This window comes from Lolium perenne, chromosome 4, assembly GCF_019359855.2.
Source record: "Lolium perenne isolate Kyuss_39 chromosome 4, Kyuss_2.0, whole genome shotgun sequence".
Taxonomy (NCBI): domain Eukaryota; kingdom Viridiplantae; phylum Streptophyta; class Magnoliopsida; order Poales; family Poaceae; genus Lolium; species Lolium perenne.
This window is the reverse complement of record NC_067247.2, coordinates 72,207,038-72,229,406: the sequence shown is the minus strand read 5'-3', so window position 1 is coordinate 72,229,406 and position 22,369 is coordinate 72,207,038. Positions and strand designations below refer to the sequence as shown.

At 45.3% G+C, this 22,369-nt stretch overlaps 2 protein-coding genes across 2 annotated transcripts; one reads left to right on the top strand and one right to left on the bottom strand.

Annotated features, from left to right (window-relative positions):
* Positions 1–454: 454 nt before the first annotated feature.
* LOC127348446 (bisdemethoxycurcumin synthase) lies at positions 455–1,765 on the top strand. Its single transcript, XM_051374472.1, has 2 exons — positions 455–663; positions 742–1,765. The coding sequence occupies exons 1-2, from the start codon at positions 486–488 to the stop codon at positions 1,737–1,739; spliced, it is 1,176 nt and encodes a 391-aa protein (XP_051230432.1). The 5' UTR covers positions 455–485; the 3' UTR covers positions 1,740–1,765.
* Positions 1,766–16,295: 14,530 nt separating this feature from the next.
* Positions 16,296–17,873, bottom strand: LOC127292955 (uncharacterized). The gene is made up of 4 exons (XM_051322506.2): positions 17,391–17,873; positions 17,211–17,288; positions 16,981–17,080; positions 16,296–16,875 (listed from the first exon to the last, which is right to left on the bottom strand). The coding sequence occupies exons 1-4, from the start codon at positions 17,802–17,804 to the stop codon at positions 16,559–16,561; spliced, it is 909 nt and encodes a 302-aa protein (XP_051178466.1). The 5' UTR covers positions 17,805–17,873; the 3' UTR covers positions 16,296–16,558.
* Positions 17,874–22,369: the final 4,496 nt, after the last annotated feature.

The window sequence follows — 22,369 nt, the reverse complement described above, 5'->3', positions numbered from 1 at the left end:
GCCACCTCACCATTGAGAACAAAACATTGGAAAATTACATACCTTTAGAAGAATAGAAAACCCTCCCGTCGGCGAGGGCCGGGCCGTGGCCGTTGTACCTCCAAGGCTCAAAACCCACCAAACACGAGGCGAACCTGACACCGGCGAGGGGGAGGTGCGAAACCCTAGATTGCTTGTTGGATCTTCCTCTCTGTCGCTCCGACCGTATGAGTCGGACTCAACCGGTAGCTTGTTGAATGTGTGTTACTCAGAATTTCAGATCCGAGGTATAAACCCTTTTCATTTGTATCCACTTGATTCAAAGTTTGAGTCAACAAAATCTCCTTTTTGTGAAGAAGAATAGTCTAGCTAGTCGCGTTAATATAAGACTTGGGCGGGGCAGATCGTGTAGGATAAAAAATACAACACTCGAGTCTCGAGAGCCAACAAGCTAGCTAGCTAGCTACAGTACGCCCTGCGCAGTGCCCAGCGGTCGACGTACGTACATGGCCACCGTCCACCAGATCCGGCGCGCTCAGCGTGCGGACGGCCCGGCGGCCGTCCTCGCCATTGGCACGGCGAATCCGGAGACCACCATGCTGCAGGGCGATTACGCCGACTACTACTTCCGCGTTACCAAGAGCGAGCACCACGCCGACCTCAAGGACAAACTCAAGAGAATTTGTAAGCTCATGCATGCACGGACGTACGCCTCGATGCATAAACATTTTTGCTGGGAGCTAACTATAGTAAAGTTTACAGGTAAGAAATCAGGGATCGAGAAGCGCTACGTGCACCTCGACGAGGAGCTCCTCGCCGCGCACCCGGACTTCAGCGACCGCACGTTGCCGACCCTCGACGCCCGCATAGAAATTGCCTCCGCCGCGGTACCCGCGCTCGCCGCGTCCGCCGCCGCGAAGGCCATCGCCGAGTGGGGGCGCCCGGCGTCCGACATAACCCACCTTGTCTTCAGCACCTACTCCGGCGGCAAGGCACCGAGCGCCGACCTCCGCCTGGCGTCGCTCCTTGGCCTCCGTCCCACCGTGTCCCGCACCATACTCAGCCTCAACGGCTGCTCCGGCGGCGGCAGGGCCCTGCAGATCGCCAAGGAGCTCGCCGAGAACAACCGCGGCGCGCGCGTCCTCGTGGCCTGCTCTGAGATCACCCTCATAGCGTTCTACGGGCCCCTGGAGGACCGCCTCGACACCATCCTCGGCCAGGGCATTTTTGGCGACGGCGCGAGCGCGGCGATCGTCGGCGCCGATCCCGTCGTGGTCGGCACCGTCGAGCGCCCGCTGTTCGAGATGGCCTTCGCCACGCAGACGACGATACCGAAGACAGAGGGCGACATCAGCATGCAGCTCATGAAAGGCGGCCTCGACTTCCACCTCTCCACCCGAGTGCCGAAGTTACTGAAAAACAACATCAAGCGCTGTCTGATCGACACCTTCGAGCTTCTTGGTGTCAGTGCTACGTGGAACGACCTATTCTGGGCGATCCACCCAGGGGGCCGTGTGATCTTGGATCACGTCGAGGAACTGCTCGCGCTGGACGACGGGAAGCTGGCGGCGAGCCGACGGGTGCTGAGTGAGTTCGGTAACATGAGTGGCGCGACGGTGATCTTCGTGCTCGATGAGCTGCGCCGGCGCATGGCAAGGGGAGAGGAGGTGGCCGAGTGGGGAGTGATGATGGCGTTCGGCCCGGGGATCACGATCGAGACGATGGTGCTGCACGCCTCATGCAACCTCCAGGAAAACTAGACGTTTATCTATATATACATGCACGCCACTTTGCCTCTATCTCAGTTTATTTCATACAAGTGTGAAAAATGCTTAAAGTCCTAATTTATTGTAGACAGCAGAGCCTAGAGACGTTGAGGGCTGACGCTAGATACTTTGCTAAACATATACGTGTGCACACTTCCATCTGTTGTAAGTGTATAAATAAATGAATGCTAGAGAGGAATCATGTTTAGAGTTAAGTCTATGTACCTTACAAGTTACAATGTATGCTAGGGAAAGCTTATTGGAAATAAAGTATTCTGTTCTGTATGGAAACTATAATGTCAAATTTTAAGTTTGTATTTGGTCAACACATAAATTCGTCATTGAAATAGGGAACCATTCTAAAGGTTGTGAAGTCATTTCTAACAGCTCCACTATGTGGGGAAGTGAGCTTCACGGCAGGTGGCTCCAATACATCGACATGTATTTTCTTTTATGTTTCATTGCTTTATCAGATTTTCCAACTATATTGCAACATGTCTCATGGGCCCCACATTTTTTATTTATCCTGGAACAATAATTTCCCAAATAATACTCACAATAGTTTGGAATCTTATACGACATTTTGATTAATACTGAGTTATGTGAAATTTTAGATGTATTTTTATATAAAAAATCAACAATTTAAATAAATTTAATTGTTTCAAATAGATTATTAATATATTCATAAATTATAGAAATTTCGGTTAAATTATTATTTAAATAAATACCATAAATATGTCATAGTGATTTCATATAACTTTCAATTTTTCCAATCATATTTTAATCACTTTCAAAAATATTTTGATGAAGGTACCAAAAATTTAATTATTTCACAAAAATATAGAAATATAATTCGTAATATTCCAATAAAAATTAAACGTACCGTAAAAAATCACGCAAACTCTACTTATTTCAGTCATGTTTTAGTAAACTTCAGAAACATTTCACAGATTTTACAAACATTTTAGTTACAGTAAGAGTTCAAATCATTTAAATTAAGTATAAAAATGGTTTAAAATCGTTACACAAAATTTAACTATTTAATTATATTTCATAAATATTCACCGATTATTAGAGGTGTGGAATCCACCTACATATTTGTTTTTATCCAACACATACGAAACAATATCTCTAATATTTTGGAATAATACCTAAAGGCCCTCACCAATCACACAGCAAGGATGTGTGTCTGCCATGTGGCGGTTCTCTTAGAAAATTGGAAATGTCTAGAGTCATCAACTAAGTTTCTATTACTTGGCCCGTAAGTATAAATTTAAATGGGTTCATTGCACTTGAGCTACGAGTAAACAATCGACCATTTCTAGATATATAAACACATAACAATAGTTGTGTATTCATTATAACAATAAATTTGAAATACAAATTAGAAACAAGCATAAACATATAAGACAAACGTTCTTTAGAACTATTATTGTATTTTCAAAAAAAAAAGGAAAAAATAAAAGGGAAATAAATAATTAATAAATCGTCATTTATCTTAAGACAAATGTTTGTGTATCCGAAAAATGATGTCATGAATTCAAATGGAATGTTTCTCTTAAATTTCAGATAAATGTTTATATCATTATGGTAGATAATTAATAAAAAGGAAATATTGAAAATGAAAAACTAAACAAGTAATTACTACATGAATATACACGAATATAACAAAAAATAAATCTAGAAATAACATAATATAAAGTTCAAGTACTAAATAAAAAATAAAAGGAGAATCAGAGGTTAATTTATGTTTAAAATAATTAACATAATAGAAAAGAGGATATGCTGAAAATCAAAAGAAATGAAACAGAAAAGGAATGAAATTAGAAACAATCAAATGGAAACGTATTCACGGTAGAAAACACACTAATGGATGTTCAAATAATGTTTTCTTGCCCAATGAGATTTGTGGAATGTTGAAACAAATTTTGCTGTGTTTAGTTCGGCTTCTTTGCATTATAGGAATTGAATTTTAAAAACTACTTTTCATATACGAAGTCACTTTCGATTATATGACTTGTATGACCAAATTCCTATTGGATCCACTAATATGTCCTAAATTCGATAAAATCTCAACACTATCACTCTATCTCTCTCGACTCACTTTCCCAAGTACTCTAAATTTTCCATTATTAGTTTTTGTGCACCACATATATACTAAATTGTTTCGATTTTATGTTTTCAAATTTTAGCTAACATATAAGATAAATAAGTACTATGTTTAAATTTATATGTACTAGTTAAATAAAATCAATATAAATGTTAGAGTATAAAAAATTAATGCTCATAAATATTTGAGAATACTAATCCACATTAGAAGAAATTACTAAGCTAGGAAAAAAGTAAAATCTAAAAACATAAGAAAATTAAAAATAAAGAAAACTAAAACTAGAAATGCTAATATTAAGAAAGAAGACGAATAAACACTACTAGTACTAACAAAACACACTAGCAAATGTTATTGGGCCGACGGTACGTGGACCTTGCTGCACTATTGGACGCTTCAAATATGAAATCGCGTGAAACAGAGAAGATAGGCCGTGTGAAAATGGCCGCAATAGCATACAAAAAATTGACCAACAAAGAAATGATTTATCCCTTGGCTATAGGTTGTTAGGTAGGATGAGACTCTCACAGCGAATGAACGCTAGGATGATAACTTGGTTTAAAGTTCGGCCTCCTTGAAAAATTACCGTGAGATGGGGATTCGAACCAAGGTGAACTGTCTGCGCACTCACTTGCCTTACCACTGAGCTAGCTAGAACTCAGTTCTGGCTGCAACAGCACACAGAACAACGGAACCCATCGGTCGCGCCAAATTCTGCAGCATGAGCTCCAGTCTCGGCCGTTCCCGTCTCCTCGCGCCAGGCAGGCTGCCCCTTCCCTCTCCTAAGCGGCAGCACGTCGGCGGTGGGCGGAGCAGAAGCCGCGCGCGTGCCAGAGCCAGCAAGAGCCGACGCCGCGGCGCCACAGGCACGGTTCACCGTCGGAAGCAATTGGCCGTCCATACAATTCCGTTGCGAGGACGTAGCCACTGGAATTTCTGGAGGCGAGGTGAAAGCACACCACGAGTTTTCTTTTTACGAGTCATAGGGAGCACGAGAACATGCTCCGAAGCGGGTCATGTATTTATTTCCCCTAGAAGATTTATTTACATGGCGTACAAGCTACACACCACTATGTCAATACTGCTACACGCAGTCACTGAAAAGTACATACGAAATTTCACAGGTTTTGGCTGTTTTCCTCTGGGGCAGCGCTGACGGTCGGTCGGCTGATCCGGGCCAGAAAATCGGTGACTTGGCCCCTCGGTTTTGTTTTTAAAATCAACCCACGTTCCTAGCTTCTTCACTTATAAAAACAAAAGAGTGTATCTGTTTGGCTTTGTCCATCCTGGTATTTACAACAAATATGCCACCGTGCAGATTTATCACTAGGATAGAAGGTGTTGCAACAAAAAAATGTTCACCCCGTATACAAGAAAATATACTATTACAACAAAACGCCACCCCATTTAGAAATAATAATGTGACAATAAAGTGGTTAAATCAACAAATTGTTTTGCTAGAGATCGATTTGCAACATAAGTTGCAAACATTATTAACAAAAACCCTAGACTCTTACAACAAAAATCCATATTTTGCAAAAAATGGAAAAGCAACAATTAATTTGCTACGTATTGAATTACAACAAAAGACACCAATTTTTTTTACAAGTCCTAAACGATTACAACAAAAAACAATATGTGAAGGCCAGAAACGTGAAGGCCAAAAAGGAAATGAATATGAAGGGAGCGCGCCCGGGAGGCAGTGATACGTCTCCAACGCATCTATAATTTCTTATGTTCCATGCTACTTTTATGACAATACTCACATGTTTTATACATACTTTACATCATTATTATGCATTTTCCGGCACTAACCTATTAACAAGATGCCGAAGCGCCAGTTGCTGTTTTCTGCTGTTTTTGGTTTCAGAAATCCTACAAAGAAAATATTCTCGGAATTGGACGAAATCAACGCCCAGGGTCTTATTTTTCCACGGAGCTTCCAGAACACCGAAGAGCATACGAAGTGGGGCCACGAGGGGCCGTCACCATAGGGCGGCGCGGCCTGCATGGGGCCCGCGCCGGCCTATTGTGTGGGGCCCATGTGCCACCTCCTGCGCTGCCCTTCCGCCTACTTATACCCTCCGTCGCGAAAACCCTATTACCGAGAGCCACGATACGGAAATACTTCCAGAGACGCCGCCGCCAATCCCATCTCGGAGGATTCAGGAGATCGCCTCCGGCACCCTGCCGGAGAGGGGAATCATCACCGGAGGGCTCTACATCACCATGCCCGTCTCCGGATTGATGCGTAAGTAGTTCATCCTTGGACTATGGGTCCATAGCAGTAGCTAGATGGTTGTCTTCTCCTCTTGTGCTATCATGTTTAGATCTTGTGAGCTGCCTAACATGATCAAGATCATCTATTTGTAATGCTACATGTTGTGTTTGGTGGGATCCGATTAATATAGAATACTATGTCAAGTTGATTACCAATCTATCATATATGTGTTGTTTATGTTCTTGCATGCTTTCCGTTGCTAGTAGAGGCTCTGGCCAAGGTGATACTTGTAACTCCAAGAGGGAGTATTTATGCTCGATAGTGGGTTCATGCCTCCATTGAATCTGGGACTGTGACAGAAAGTTCTAAGGTTGTGGATGTGCTGTTGCTACTAGGGATAAAACATCGATGCTTTGTCTAAGGACATTTGTGTTGATTACATTACGCACCATACTAATGCAATTGTCTGTTGTTTGCAACTTAATACTGGAAGGGGTGCGGATGCTAACCTGAAGGTGGACTATTTAGGCATAGATGCATGCTGGATGGCGGTCTATGTTCTTTGTCGTAATGCCCTGATTAAATCTCATAGTGATCATCATGATATGTATTGAATCTTTATTTGTCAATTGCCCACCTGTAATTTGTTCACCCAGCATGCTATTTATCTTATTGGAGAGACACCACTAGTGAACTGTGGACCCCGGTCCATTCTTTTACATCTAAAATACAATCTACTGCAATCTCTGTTCTTTGTTGTTCTTCGCAAACAAACATCATTCTCCACACCATACGTTTAATCCTTTGTTTTCAGCAAGCCGGTGAGATTGACAACCTCACTGTTAAGTTGGGGCAAAGTATTTTGATTGTGTTGTGCAGGTTCCACGTTGGCGCCGGAATCACTGGTGTTGCGCCGCACTACACTCCTCCACCAACAACCTTCACGTGGCCTTCATCTCCTACTGGTTCGATAAACCTTGGTTTCTTACTGAGGGAAACTTACTACTGTGCTCATCATACCTTCCTCTTGGGGTTCCCAACAGACGTGTGCTATACCGTCACAAGGAAGCTTCTACACGCTAGCAGTCAGCGACCTATCTTTCCCTCCCGATCGGTCACCGGATGGGAAGCATTTTCCTTTCCTCTGCTATTCCTAGTCTCGCTGGCATGAAAGAATGAATGGAACAGAGCGGACCATCTAATTACTAAACCCTATAATAACATATGTAAGACTGTATAGAACCCCGTGTGAATTTCCATTCTTGTAGAGAGACCTTGCTCCATTCTTCTCACGTGAAGGAGGTGCGCTTGCATCATTGCGGATGCACCGAGAGCTTGAACATGAGAAAAACACCAGGCGAGGATGCGAGCACCACCCCGGCGAAGCAGGCCAGCGACGAGCGTCACTCTCTTGAACTTCTCTAGGACGCCGGCCTAGAGTAGGAGCAGGATGGCGTGGCCCAGCCGAACCTTGACTTGGCCTCACTAGTAGAAAACAAACCTTTTCTTTGGAGCTGCTCCGAGCATTAGTCCCGGTCGTGTTTGGATCTGGGACTAATGTGTCCCGGTTCGAACAGCTAGGACGCCCGCACGGTTTTAATACCGGTTCAAACGAGACCTTTAGTCCCGGTTGTAGATACCAACCGGGACTAAAAGTGTTACAGCGGGCTGCCTCTAGTGCGAAAACCTTTAGTCCCGGTTGGTGTTACAAACCGGGACTAAAGGTCGACTATCCTTTAGTCCCGGTTTGTAACAACAAAACCCTAAACCCTAACACCAATCCAGACTAAAGGTTTTCTAGAGTTTTTTTTTGCCTCCACACGCCCCCTGATTCGCCTTTTTTAGATTTGTAAAATACAAAAGAAAATGATAGAAAATTTAAAAATAAAAATACTTTTAGATGTAGGTAGGTTAGGTGATCTAGTTATTATGAAAAATAACAAAAATGAATTTTGACTTATTGGAACTAATTTTTAGACTCTCAAACAGACAAAGGGAAATTTAAAAAAAATCAGGTTTTAGGTTTTGCAAAAAATTTAATTTAATTTATTTATTCAAGATTATTATTATATCATTATTTTTGTTTTTTAAAATAATTATTTGGAATTCAAACAATAAGGAAGTGTAACATCGTGACCAACAGGTTAATAGGATTGATACGATACTAATATCAATTAAATACGCGCAAAACACTTGGAAGCGGGACGGAAGGAATTGAGAAGTTAAGCATGCTAGTGTTGGAGCTTTTTGAGGATGGGTGACCGAACGTGAAGGTTGACCACGAGTAAGTAATCTGACTAAAGATTAACTGTACTTAGAGACTAAACTGGTCAAATAAATCAAATACTAGAAATTCTGGAAAAATAGTAAAAAAGATGAAGTGGAAAAAACTTAGAAAAAAATTGAAAAAAATACACGTGGAGGCCTTTAGTCCTAGTTGGTGTTACAAACCGGGACTAAAGGGCCTCCGTCTAGGTGCACCCGTAGCCCACGTGGAGGGCCTTTAGTCCCGGTTCGCATCATAACCGAAACTAAAGAGGGGCCTTTAGTCATAATTCCGTAGTCCCATTTGCAAAACCGGGATTGAAGGCCCTTGCCACCCGGGACAGAATCGGGTACGACTAAAAAAAGGGAAACCTTTGCAAAGGTTCATCCTGTGCGCGCCGCCTCCCAGCTGAATACGGCCGCGCGCCTCCGCGCGAGTATGCCGCACGTACGTCCTTCGCGAGTACGCCCGCGCGTCTCCACACGCGTACTCCACTTCCTTCCGCACGAGTACGGTTGCGCGTACATCACCTCCGTGCGAGTACGGGTAGCTACCGATCAAACTGCGAATACAGTTATTTACAACACACGAGTACAGTTGTGTACAACACACGAGTACAGTTGCACACATCACACGAGTACAGTTGCACACAGCACACGAGTACAAGTACAGTCACACACACAGGTACAGTCGTGCACACGAGTACCTACATGTACAAAAGTATAGTGGCGTACACGAGCAGGTACAGTAGCGCACACGAGTAAGTACAGTCGTGCACATGAGTAAGTACAGGTACAGTCACGCACACGAGCGAGTACCTTTACCGAGTAAAGGGAAAAAAACTGTACCAGCTGCACTAAAAACAGAAGTACTTATCAGTTGAAACACGAGTACAATTAGGTACACGACACAAGTACAATCATACTAGTATCGGAAGTACGGAAAAAAATCTCGGAACCTATTAACATGGGATCTAGTTTTAAAGATCTCGACGAGAGGATCTCAAAAGTGAAAATGGTTCATAATTTGGACTTACGGTTCTCGAGATATTTCATTTTGAAAAAACGAATCTAGGAAAAAAGGGCAAAACTGGCCTCTACTGTCTTCTCTCTCCTCCCTCATCACCACCTTGCTTCCCCTTGACATGTGGCGAGCAGAGAGACCACTTCCCAGGAATTTTCTGGCACCACAGCGCGTCACTTGTCACGCGCGGAGCGAGTTGTCTTCCCTTCACAAAGGTCGGCATTTTTCTAGAGTTTTCGAACATAATCCCTTTTTTCTACTGGTGCCTACACAATGGCCTGCAGCCTCGCTCCTTCCTTGATCTTGTGGTAAATGGGCTTCTGGATGATGCTATGGGAGCCGTAGTACATGCCGAACGTGAGTAGAGCGGTGTCGATCATGAACATGTTCGAAGAAGAGGAATTCATAAATGTGCCCCCGAATCAGTAACAGTCAAAATCATCTTTGAAGCGAAGTCCAAATGCTACACAGAACATCGTACATGCCTAGTACTTCAATGAGAAATGTTGAATATAAATGCACTGCCTAGTCTTTTTTTCATCAGTTTGGATTTTTGGTTAAATTGGCTAGTGCATCAATCAGTGGCTAATGCCACAACAGAGGTAATATTGATACAGTCATTACTTGAAGAACTTGGGTCCAGTTGATTCAACCACCATGTTTGTGGTGTAACAACATGGGAGCAACATATCTATCAGTAAATCCACTTTTTCATGCCCGAGCTAAACACATCGAGATAGATTCACTTTGTTCGGTTCTTAACAACGAGCTGGAGATTCGGTTTATTCGGATCAAGTCACCTATGGATTAATCGATTGAAGTACATGTACACACCATGTACATACCTATGGATTAACCGATTGCTGCAACAGGCATGTACACACCATGTACACCCAGAGAAGTACATGGTCTGTCGTACGAAAAACAGATTGTGCAACAGGCATGCACATGTGTACATTACACTCCGTCTAATAATATTAAGAGATACGAAGCAATCTCAATTGTTGATATGTTTGAATTTGGGAGAGAGGCACTGAAGCAAAAATGTTACTTTTGTAGGTACCTCAGTTCTTCAGTCTTCATTTCATCAAGTATATGGGATATATATCCATTCCGAAATGATCTATATGATTGCAGTATAAAGGGTTGCATTTTGCTAGAGGAGTTTGCTGAAGAATTAAGCTAGCTTGAATTACCTCGAGAAAGCATGCGACTGAACCGACAAGGGATCCAGCCACGCCGATGAGCGCGAACGACTGGCATCTGACTACGCCCTGATTATTTTGCAAATCCACATGAACTTTGTAACTAAGCATCTAATAAACTCACTCGTACTTGCTAGTTTAATTGTCAATACAAGGGACACCACCATGTTTCCGAGACAAGTGGTTTGTACCTATGCCAAGGACAGACTGCCAACAACTCAACATGGTGAGTATTGTTCCAAACACAAGATAAATAGTTCTTTCACTATTTACTTTATTTAAGTGCTCCAACGTTGTCGATCTATTGGTTTTGATTTGTTAATAATATTGCATTCATATATTGAGGGGACCGAGGATGGCTGGAAATAAAATTATGAAAATGATAATATAACTAAATAGGTTGACAAGACGATGCGAAGTTACACCGATCACGCGATCCATACAAACCGTGGAGGATCACATGACGTGGGCCTCAAAAGTTCCTTTGCGTCGTACTGTCGACGTGCTAGTGACATTGTGTGAGCCGTTAACAGCATCACCCTCAATGAAGAAAAAAGAAGTTCAGACTAAAAATGGATACATTTAAATATTTTTTTGATAGTTCAATTTTTGATAAATTTAAATATAAACAGTGAAAAAAATATATATCAGTATGTATTACTCGTTACGTACAAAGGTATAAATTTTTGTTGTTGGTACTCAAGCTTTTGCTTCTTCTATGTAGTGATCCTTCTTGATTGGATGTATTGTGGCTAGTTCCTAATGAAAGTTTAATTTCTGAAAGAAGTTTGAATGATGCATTTTTTAAGGCCAATTATCTATGTTGTCCTATAAGCTTTGTTTATCCTATACAACAATTCTTCATTTTCTAAGTTGTTTCTAGTTGCTAGTGTAACTTTATTTTAGGACATCTAGAAGAAGTAAGAGTGGTGTTTTATTTAGAGGGCTAACAGTAAGGTGTCCAATATAGCATTCTCATGTCTCAATTTCCATTAATGTCTATATTCTGGGTTACACATTGAGGAAGAAAATTTAGTTTATTATCTTCGGATTTTAAAATTTTCTTTCATATAGTAGACTCAACAGATTTCTAGGTCTGAATCATAAAGTTCCTTAGTGAGTTTTTCTGAATCTGATGACGAATAAAACTGGTTCTCCTTTAATAACGTGATCTCTTAGCCCAAGTCTTATCTCTATATTGTAGTTTTGAATTCTTTAGACAAGTCTTCTGAATTTCCTAACTTCAATGAAGAAGAAGAAGAAGAAGAAGAAGAAGAAGAAGAAGAAGAAGAAGAAGAAGAAGAAGAAGAAGAAGAAGAAGCAGAAGCCAAAGGAAAAGGAACCGGAGCCGGCGCCGGCACCAAAGAAGAGAAGAAGAAGAAGAAGAAGAAGAAGAAGAAGAAGAAGAAGAAGAAGAAGAAGAAGGCTAAGCAGAAGCCAAAGGAAAAGGAACCGGAGCCGGCGCCGGCACCAAAGTTAAAACCAACGGTACCAACTAAAGATCTTCCTTATTCTGACAGAATGAAGGTTGATCATAGTAAACACCTTTATGACACCTTTGTCGATGCTCTTGGTAGACTTTGTTTAGAACTTCCGTTAATAGATGCTATATTAGTTCCTACATACATTAAATTTCTTCGAGATATTCTCAACAGAAAAAGAAAGTAACTACAACTGTGGCCCTGATGACTAGCTATGGAGACAAACTCCCAGCTAAACTAGGTGATCCTGGCATACCTACCATTACTTGTGCAATAGGAAATACTAGAATTCATAATGCTCTTTGCGACCTAGGTGCGGGTGTTAGTGTTATGCCATATGACCTTTATAAGAAACTAGGCCTAGGAGATTACTCTCCAACATCTATTACTTTGCAAATGGCCGATAAAACACCTAAGAACCCTTTGGGGATGATAGAAGATGTTTTACTCCAAATAGATAAACATGTTATACCCACTAACTTGATAATCCTAGATATGCCTCATGATGATAAATTATCCATTATATTGGGGAGGCCATTTTTTAGTACTGCAGGAGCGAATGTTGATTGCCATGGGGGAAAGATCGTCTATATTTATGATGATCAGATTACTCGATGTATCCCTAGGAAACCAGAAGAGGAAAAGTATGTGCCGCACGGTAAGCGCACTCAAGAGGTAAATGTTTTTGATAGTGGACAATTTGTGGTAGGTTCCACTTATCAAAAATATACTTAAAGCACGAGTGAGCCTTTAATAAAATGCTCGATGGGAGTCAACCCATCTTTTTCTTTAGTCGTAATTTAGTTTTTCTTATAGTATTTTGATTATTTCTTTTATACATTAGGATTTCGCTAATAAATTCTACTTAGTTTTCATGATTTGCAGAAACTCTTGATGAATAAGACCCAACAAGAGACCAGGAAGAAAAGAGAACATGATTAATGAAAACAGTAGCTATGGCGGACAATGGTACTGCGGGGTACGACCGTACCACCTGACATAGGTATGCCTAGTGGGAATGCCGAATAAAGCACCTTGTTTATGCGAGGAGGACGTGAAGCCCACGGACCCGAAGAATTGGAGGCCCAGAAGCCCAGAGATCTTCGGATTTGGAAAGTAGAGTTGTAGTAGGAATTTTGTATCAATATAAGAAAGGCCCATTGCGCCTCTCGTAGTTTGTAACTTGTACGACACAAAAAGCCTCAGCTCCACCTCCTATATAAAGGGGAGCCGAGGGAGAAACAAGGGATCGAATCTTTGCCAACAGAACCACCGTAACCTAAGTCGTGCACCTTTGTTCGGCTGAACCTTTGAGATCTACTTGCCCTCTACTTCTTACAAAACCCAAGTCTACAATCTATAGGCATTGACGAGTTGATACCTCGTCAATTGGCGCCATCTGTGGGGACTGGAGGTCGCAAGGTCCTAATCCCGATGGCATCGTCAACATCATCATCAACAGCAAGCAACGCGATGGACGGAGGTAAATGAGTCCAACCTGATCTCGCCGATTTTGTTCCTCACCATCCCGCCTGTTTGCATGCATATGACGATCTAGAGGAGTCGACGGAGATGACGTTCGGGAGCTTCCGCTTCCTCATCGAGAAAGAAGGATCTCATCGTCTCGAGGCACCGATTTTTTCAGTACCGTTAGCGGTCGACTCTGATTTCTCAGGATCGTCTGCATCATCTGTCGAGTCAGGCGACGAGGATGTTTCGCCACAACGCTTCATCAAGCCCGCCGACGGCGGGGTACTCGCCGATCTATTCGGTGACATGTCCTTTATGTCAATAGACATGAGAGGGCATATTATCCCGAAGACAACGGAGGCAGGATATATAGCGACACATGCTTTCCTAATGGCATCTAAGCCACCTCAAGGAAATCCCAGGTCATCGATGTACCAGATGGCTATGGCAGGAATCGACGTTATGGGTGCAGCGATAGCAGGAAGAGAAGTTGCACCACAACCAAAACGTGCTCCACGCAGAAACATTCCAAGGCAAAATAGTCCCAGACCCACCGTGGTAGCGGCGCGAGATACTCCAAGAGAAGGCGACGCAAGGAACATGGTGGCTCAAGCTCGAGTCGACAGAGGACGTGAAGAAATGAGTCGCGAAAACAGAACATGCGAACATCGACATACACCAGAAGACAGTGACGAGGACTTGTGTGCACTCCTTTGCTTTACCCGACGAGTTCGCAAAACTCGAGTGCCTTCTAGTTTCAAATTACCTGACAACTATAAAAAGTTCGACGGGCTGAAAGATCTAGAGGATTGGTTAGTCGATTATCTGGAGACAGTGAAGTTGATGGGCGGAACCAGAGCAACGACCATGCAGAGCATTCAGGTTCACCTTAGTGGAGCCGCAAGATCCTGGATGAAGAAGCTGCCAGAAGGATCCATCGATAGCTGGGAAACTTTCGAGGACTTGTTCGTGAGGAATTTCCGTTCCACTTGCAAGAAACCATCATCGATTGAGCAGTTAAGGACCTACAAGCAGAAGTCAGATGAATCGATGAGGATGTACATTCAGCGGTGGAGTATCATAAAAAACTCGGTCGAGCACACGTGATACGTCTCCAACGTATCTATAATTTCTGATGTTCCATGCTTGTTTTATGACAATACCTACATGTTTTGTTCACACTTTATGATGTTTTGATGCATTTTCTGGAACTAACCTATTGACGAGATGCCGAAGTGCCAGTTCCTGTTTTCTGCTGTTTTTGGTTTCAGAAATCCTAGTAAGGAAATATTCTCGGAATCGGACGAAATCAATGCCCAATATCTTATTTCTGCACGAAGCTTCCAGAACAACCGGGAGGCACTAGAGGGGAGCCTGGGGGGGCCACCCCACAGGGCGGCGCGGCCAAGGGCTGGGGCGCGCCCCCCTATGGTGTGGCCCCACCAGGGCCCCTCCGAGGCTGCACTTTCGCCTATATAAAGCCCCTGCGTCGAAAACCCTAAAAATATAAGCCAGGGTACGAGAAAAGTTCCAGAGCCGTCGCCATCGCGAAGCCAAGATCTGGGGGACATGAGTCTCTGTTCCGGCACGCCGCCGGGACGGGGAAGTGCCCCCGGAAGGCTCCTCCATCGACACCACCGCCATCTTCATCACCGCTGCTGTCTCCCATGAGGAGGGAGTAGTTCTCCATCGAGGCTAAGGGCTGTACCGGTAGCTATGTGGTTAATCTCTCTCCTATGTACTTCAATACAATGATCTCATGAGCTGCCTTACATGATTGAGATTCATATGAGCTTTGTATCGCTACTAGTTTATGTGCGACTCATGTGATGTTATTAAAGTAGTCTATTCCTCCTGCATGGTGTAATGGTGACAGTGTGTGCATCGTGTGGTTCTTGTCGTAGATTATGATCATAATCTCTTGTAGGTTATGGAGTTGATTATCTCTATGATAGTATTGATGTGATCTATTCCCCCTTTCATAGTATAATGGTGACAGTGTGTATGCTATGTTAGTACTCGGTTTATTTTGCAAAGATCTATTAGGCTCTAAGGTTACTTAAATATGAATGCCGAATGTTGTGGCGCTTGTTAACTCCGGCTTGAGGGAGCTCTTGTAGCCCCACACAACGAATGGTGTTTGTCATCCAACAAAAGAGTGTATGTAGCACAAATGAGAGAAGTTATTATTTATCATGCGATCAATGTTGAGAGTGTCCACTAGTGAAAGTATGATCCCTAGGCCTTGTTTCCAATACTGCAAACACCGCTTACTTACTGTTCTGTTGCATGTTTACTCGTTGCCATATTTTATTCAGATTGCTATTACCACTCATATACATCCATACTACTTGTATTTCACTATCTCTTCGCCGAACTAGTGCACCTATACATCTGATAAGTGTATTAGGTGTGTTGGGGACACAAGAGACTTCTTGTATCGTGATTGCAGGATTGCTTGAGAGGGATATCTTTGACCTCTTCCTCCCTGAGTTCGATAAACCTTGGGTGATCCACTTAAGGGAAAACTTGCTGCTGTTCTACAAACCTCTGCTCTTGGAGGCCCAACACTGTCTACAGGAAAAGAAGCGTGAGTAGACATCAACATGTCTGATGAAAGAGAAATCGACACGTTTGTTGCAGGAATCCGAAGAAGAGATCTTATTGAAGAGTTGGCGAGGTGAAAGCACAGTAGCACACCACGAGTTATTTATGTTGCTAGTCACAGGGAGCACGAGAATATGCTCCGAACTCCGAAGTGGTGCCATGTACTCATATTTCTTTCCCCGAGAAGCTTTATTTATTTACATGGCGTACAAGCTATATACCGTTATGTCGATATTGCTACACGTGAGTGAAAAGTACATACGAAGTTTCACAGTTTTTTGGCTGTTTTCCTCTACTATTCCTAGTCTCGCTGACATGAAAGAACAAATGAACCATAGCTAACTAATCAAGTAGTTAAACCAACAAGAATAGTTGTAAGATTGTAAGAAAAGGGCGAATTCTGAATCTTGCAAATTCACGCGAAGGAGGTGCGCTAGCATCGCTGCGGACGCACCGAGAGCTTGGAGAGGAGGAAGACGCCGGCGGAGGAGGCGAGCACCGCCCCGGCGAAGCAGGCCATGTCGAGGCCGGTGACGAGCGGCACGCTCTTGAACTTCTCGAGGACGCCGGCCTGGAGCAGGAGCAGGATGGCATGGCCGAACCTCGACTTGGCCTGCACGATGGACTGCAGCCTCGCCCCTTCCTTGAGCTTCTGGTAAATGGGTTTCTGGACGGCGCTCTGGGAGCCGTAGAACATGCCGTACATCCCCATGCCGAAGGTCAGCAGAGCGGTGCCGATCAGGAACATGTCTGAAAACAGAAGAATTCATAAGCGTGTGCTCCCAAGTTAGCAACGGTACTTACTAACTAACGTTTTGCAAAATCATCTGTTCAAATGCTGGGTTGAACGCGTACCTAGTGCTTCGATGAGCAGCTTGATGATCTCGGCTTGGTCTACTACCTGGGACATGGCACGGAACTGCAAGAGGAACGACTCCACAACAACGCCACAACCCTGCAGTTACCGACACACGAAAGGTTTGATCAGTCTCCGTCTGATGCCCTGACTTCGAACAATGCTTGCACTATGAAAGGTTGCTTTTGATGGAGGAATTGGCTGAAGAATTAAGCTGGCCTGAATTTACCTCGAGAAAGCATGGGACTGAACCGAGAAGCGATCCGGCGACGCCGATGAGCGTGAACGACTGGCATGTGACGACGCCCTGATGCAGATCCAGATGAACTTTTGTTACTACTAAGTACTATGTAAACATTACTTACTTGTACGAGATCTGTAATAAGATGTGATTCGGTTAGTAAATTACCTGATGGATGACGGCCTCGATGACCTTGGCCCAGCATCGCCGAGGCAGCGCCAGCCACGTCGCCCCGAACTTCCTGAGCACCAGCCTCCTGGCGACCTCGTACGCCAGGGGCAGCAGGAGTTCTACGCTGTTCGCTTCTCCCGGCAGGCGCAGCCCGCGCCGTTTCTCCTCCACGGTGCTAGCGGTGGCTGCTCCCAAAGTGATCAGCGCCGCCCTCTGCTCGGCGGCACGGTTCATCTTGTGGCTCGCCGTCGTCTCCCAAAGGGACGGGAACTTTAGAGACGGGATGCGGCACGGCCGGCCGGTGGCGTGGCCGGAGGCCGCCGAGGACGAGGACGGGAGACGGCTGTCAGGGTGTAAGGCCTTGGCGGTGGTTGCTCTGAGAAGCCTGCCGCTACTCGCCCCTGCTGCCATTGCTGAACTCGGTGGTGGGCAGTCGGTCAGCGCCCCTTGTTTGCTCAAACACCGTTGCTTGCTCGAGCTGTGTGTATTGACCGTCTATGGAATGAGACCGTATAAATAGAACGCGCATTTTGAGCGGACCTTATGGCGCCCGGACCTTATCCCGCGCCGTCTATTTCATCAGAGGCGTCAAGATTGGTGAATCGTTTTTTGCGAAAAAGACCCTAGATTTGATCAGATTTATATTAGGTCGTCCTTGCTGCTTATGAAGTTCTTCAGACAATCCAATGTGGATCCACTTTTGCCGGTCTAAAGTTCTTCGCAAAATTGCAGAGTATCCACTGTTGCAATTCAAAGTAACATTTTTTCCATATGAAAAAAATCCATGGATTGTCATAAGGAACCACAGATCTATTGATTTGAAGCACAGATCTCTTTGATTAGAAGCACAGATCTTCATAAGAAAACATATTTGACCATGAATATCTAACACAAATTCAAAGGTATCTTTGAAACAATCTTCATAAGATCCATCAAAAACACAAATTGGATCCATTTGCTCAAACATGACCCAGCTAGATCCTAACAACCGGTGGATCCAGTAGATTCAACAAGAGATCCTAACAAAATCCTAACTAGATCCTAACAAAGAAAAAGAGGGAGAAAAGAAACAAAAAGATCCAGCTAGCCGCCGGTGTCCACCCGCGGCTCGGCCGTGCTGGCTGGCGGCGGCCTGGGTGGCGCGGGACGCTGCACCGCCCGTCCGTCGTCAGTGGCGGAGCACGCCAGATGGAGGCGGCGCCGCCCGACCACGGCTGCTCTCGCGCGGCGGAGCTCACGGAGCTCCTGCTCGGCGGCGTGGCAGAGGAGCCCGAGCGGTGGAGGCGCCTCGCCGCCCCGGCACCGTCCGACCACGCGGCGCGCGAGCGGCGAGGAAGCGGCCCCGTCAGACCACGCCGGCGCGTGGGAGGGGCGCAGGGGGGGGGGGGGCGACGCGGAGGGGCTCTCTTGCCGGGCGGAGCAAGGCGGCGGCGGCTGGCGGTTGGATTGTGGAGGATGTGGGCTAGGGTTTCCAGCCGATTTTCTTTATTTATATGACCAAATCTGAGGATGGCGCCCGGATTTTAAAGAAGTAGAGGGCTATTTTTGCAAAATGGTCGATCGCGAATCTCCGCGCGTATCTGACGGCCGGGATAAGGTCCGGGCGCCATAAGGTCCGCTCGTTTGTATATTCGGTATAAATACTAGAACGGGGGGCGTGAAGGTGAAGGCAGGAACAACATGGCACATGTGTAGCAACTAGCAAGTGGGGACGAAGGTGCGCTCCAAGCCTCCAAGAATGAACGGGCACGGTCAGAGGTGAACCGCGCCGGTGCAGGGGCGTGTGGAAGAGCGGACGATTCCAAGTTTCCAACAGCGTTTCCTGTGGCTGGCGAAGGTTTGTCATGGTGCTGAACCTCACCAACGGTGTATAGTCGTCTCCGTGGTTCCTTTGACGTGTTAGTCGTACCCGCGCGCTTTTTCCGTGATATTTAGCGCCACTACGTACAAAACTCCGGAGCATACTTAGGTTACCCTAATCACGCGAGAAACGACACGGGAGCTGGCGAAGAGTCGATGCATACTCAGAATAGCTCATTTCCGGGTGACCGTGGCCACGGTGAGGCGTGGACGGATCTAATCGTCTCACCCGTGGCCCCATCCCTCTCCTATAATTATCTCTTTTCATTCGACTAAGTAGCTCTCGTCGAAACAGGTTTTTGTTCTGCTTTATGAATTAAGTCACACATGTATGGTTGAACCGAATCAGAGCAAACTAAAGATAATAATAAAAAGATACAAGGAGAGCCCATGGTTACCACCCAAACAAGACCAAGAAGGGATCGAAACTCCACGACTTTTCACCTAGAGCGCTAGCGCGGCGAGGGTAACCACAACGGTGCCCTCGAGAGGGTTACGACACCGGCAAGCATCGTTATTGTTGGCATCCAAAGCTGAGCTTTAGCCCAGAAAAACCCTTGCATTCGCCCGATAACTAGGATCGCCCACAACCCTGGGCCCGCAATATCCCCATAACGTTATGGTAGAAGCCCTTGCCAAAGGGAAGTGAACTTCAGGATCTCCCGCCGTCTGTTCCTCGCCATCCACATGACCAAATAACCAGGCCACCACCACTGCCACATCATAAACGCACAAGCAGAACACCTTTCGAGGCTGCCACCCGGAGTTAATGTCGCCTCCTAGAGCCGCTAGGTCCACCACCGTCGCCACAAGGTCGCGTTGATGCCGTAGGTCATCACGCCGTCGCCGCAGCAACCATGTCGTCATGCCCCTGCTTTCGTGATTTCTTCTGGACCACGGCTCTCTCCTGATTATATCTTCCTCCCCAATCTCTCTTGTCCTCCTCTCTTTCTACTTCACCCGACCATGCCACCTCGCCTGGAATAGCCATAAGAAGAGGGGGGAAGAGGTGGTGTAGGCTTGAAATAATCTTAGAAGCAAGAGGTTCATGGTCACCGAATTTAGGGTTTAGGAGGGGACTGCGTGCTGTAGAAGTAGGTAGGGGTTAGAGGGATGGCCTAGGGCGTGGCGGCCCGCCGAAGGAGGTGATGTCGGTGTGGGGAGATGGAGGTGGTCTTTGGTTGTGCGGTGGTGCTCTCGTTCACCCTCCGCTCTGGTGTTGCGGCGGCAGTTTTCTTCTCCAGGGATGACAGGATTCTTTCCATCTCCACACCTTTCCAACAATAACAAAACTCTTTTTTTTCGAATGGACAATATAACAAAACTCGCCCTTCGGTTGTCGAAAAATTAACCGTGCCCACGGGGTGACCGTAATCTAGCAACGCCCGTTGCAATGCACACCTACTGCTCATACTAGTAGCACTAGTTAGAGAGGGAGAGTGCAACGTAACGTGGAGAAAGTAGAAAAGGGTGCCTGAACCTGCAACTAGGTGTGCGAATTTTTCTCCCGGTGGTCTTCTGGACCTGACAGGCCAGAAACAAGGATTTTTCGCTGCGCGCGAACGGTAGCTCGTCCGTCATAGCCTGGCCGTCTGGTAGCTAGGATCGGCCGGACGTGCACGCACGCGTCGACTCGTGTGATGCAACAGTAGGTACGACGAGAGAGCGATATGGCACCGGAAGGCGATACGGAATGAACGTGCGAGCCGCCGCCGGCCGCACGCGTGTGCGGCCGCAGCTCGTTCCTTGGGCCTCCGGCTTCGTCCGCCGGCACGTGACGCAAAACGAGCGTCGTCGTTCGTTGCCTCGCCGCCGGCTGACGACGTCTTCGATTTCTCCCAGGACGAGACGAGACACACTTGCGCGCTGAAAGCCACAGGGCGCGTAGACTTTGAACTTTGCAAGTTTTCAGCTTTTCGGGAAAGTGTATGCTGGGACGTACATTTGTCATTCCCCCGGTGTGGGAGCTGCATTATTTGGCCTCGGTACTTCTGGTGATTTTGTTCGCTGAGGTTGTTTTTGTTCTAGAACTTGGTACCAGCTGGAGCATATGGGAACGGCTCCTCCTCGGAAGTATCCTGACACTTATCACGGGAGATTGTGTATGCAGTACGTATGCAGGCTCTCACGCTTGTCGGTCAGTCTTGCAATTCGCCAAAGAGATGCGTGGCACTGGCATGTAAGCTAGCTGGTTGTTGTCTGCCACATCAATTATGGACACGGGTGTGCACCGTTGAGTGTTGAGTTTCACGCTAGAATCTACACTTCTTGTCCAAATTAACTTCAAACAGTTTGGCTTAGCTAGCTCTCGAACCTAGACTTTCAGATAATTTGGAATGGGGTATATATGGTGCAGTGCAACCGCTACTTGCTAGTTTAATCATCAATATTCTTTTTTTGAGGGAAAGTTTAATTATCAATGCTAGGGACACCACCACGTTCCCGAAACAACGGGTTTGTGCCTATGGGAAGAAGGGACTGTCAACACGGCGAGTTATTATTCCAAACACAAGATAAATTATTCTATCATCATTTACTACCTCCGTTTCGGTTCATAGGGCTTGCGCGTATTTCTAGGTCGTAAATTTTATCAACATAATTTAAAATATATATTATAAAATATATATATTATTAGAAAGCTTAGATGTCTACTTTTTAATAATATAATTTTGTACTATAAAATTGATATTATGTTAACTAAATAGGCAATCTAGTGATACGTGCAAATCTTGTGAACTGGGACGGAGGGAGTAGCTAAGTACTTCAACCTTATTGATCGGTTGGGTTTTGATTGGGTAGTAATGCTATATTAAAATATTGAGGGGGCCGAGGATGGCTTGAACAAAACTATGAAAATGACAGCATGACCTAATAGGTTGACACGACGATCGATGAGAAGTTACGATGATCGTGAGATCCATGTAAACCGTGGAGGATCGCCTGGCGTGGACCTCGGAAGTTCCTTCACATCATGGGGTCTAAGAGCATCTCCAGCCATGTCCCCGGAAGGGCCCCAGGGCCTCTCTTTTTTTCACCCGGACGGACGAAAATGGCCCAGTCACGTCCCCAGCTTCTCGTTTCGTCCGGATTTAGGCCTAAATCCGTCCGGACTGCCC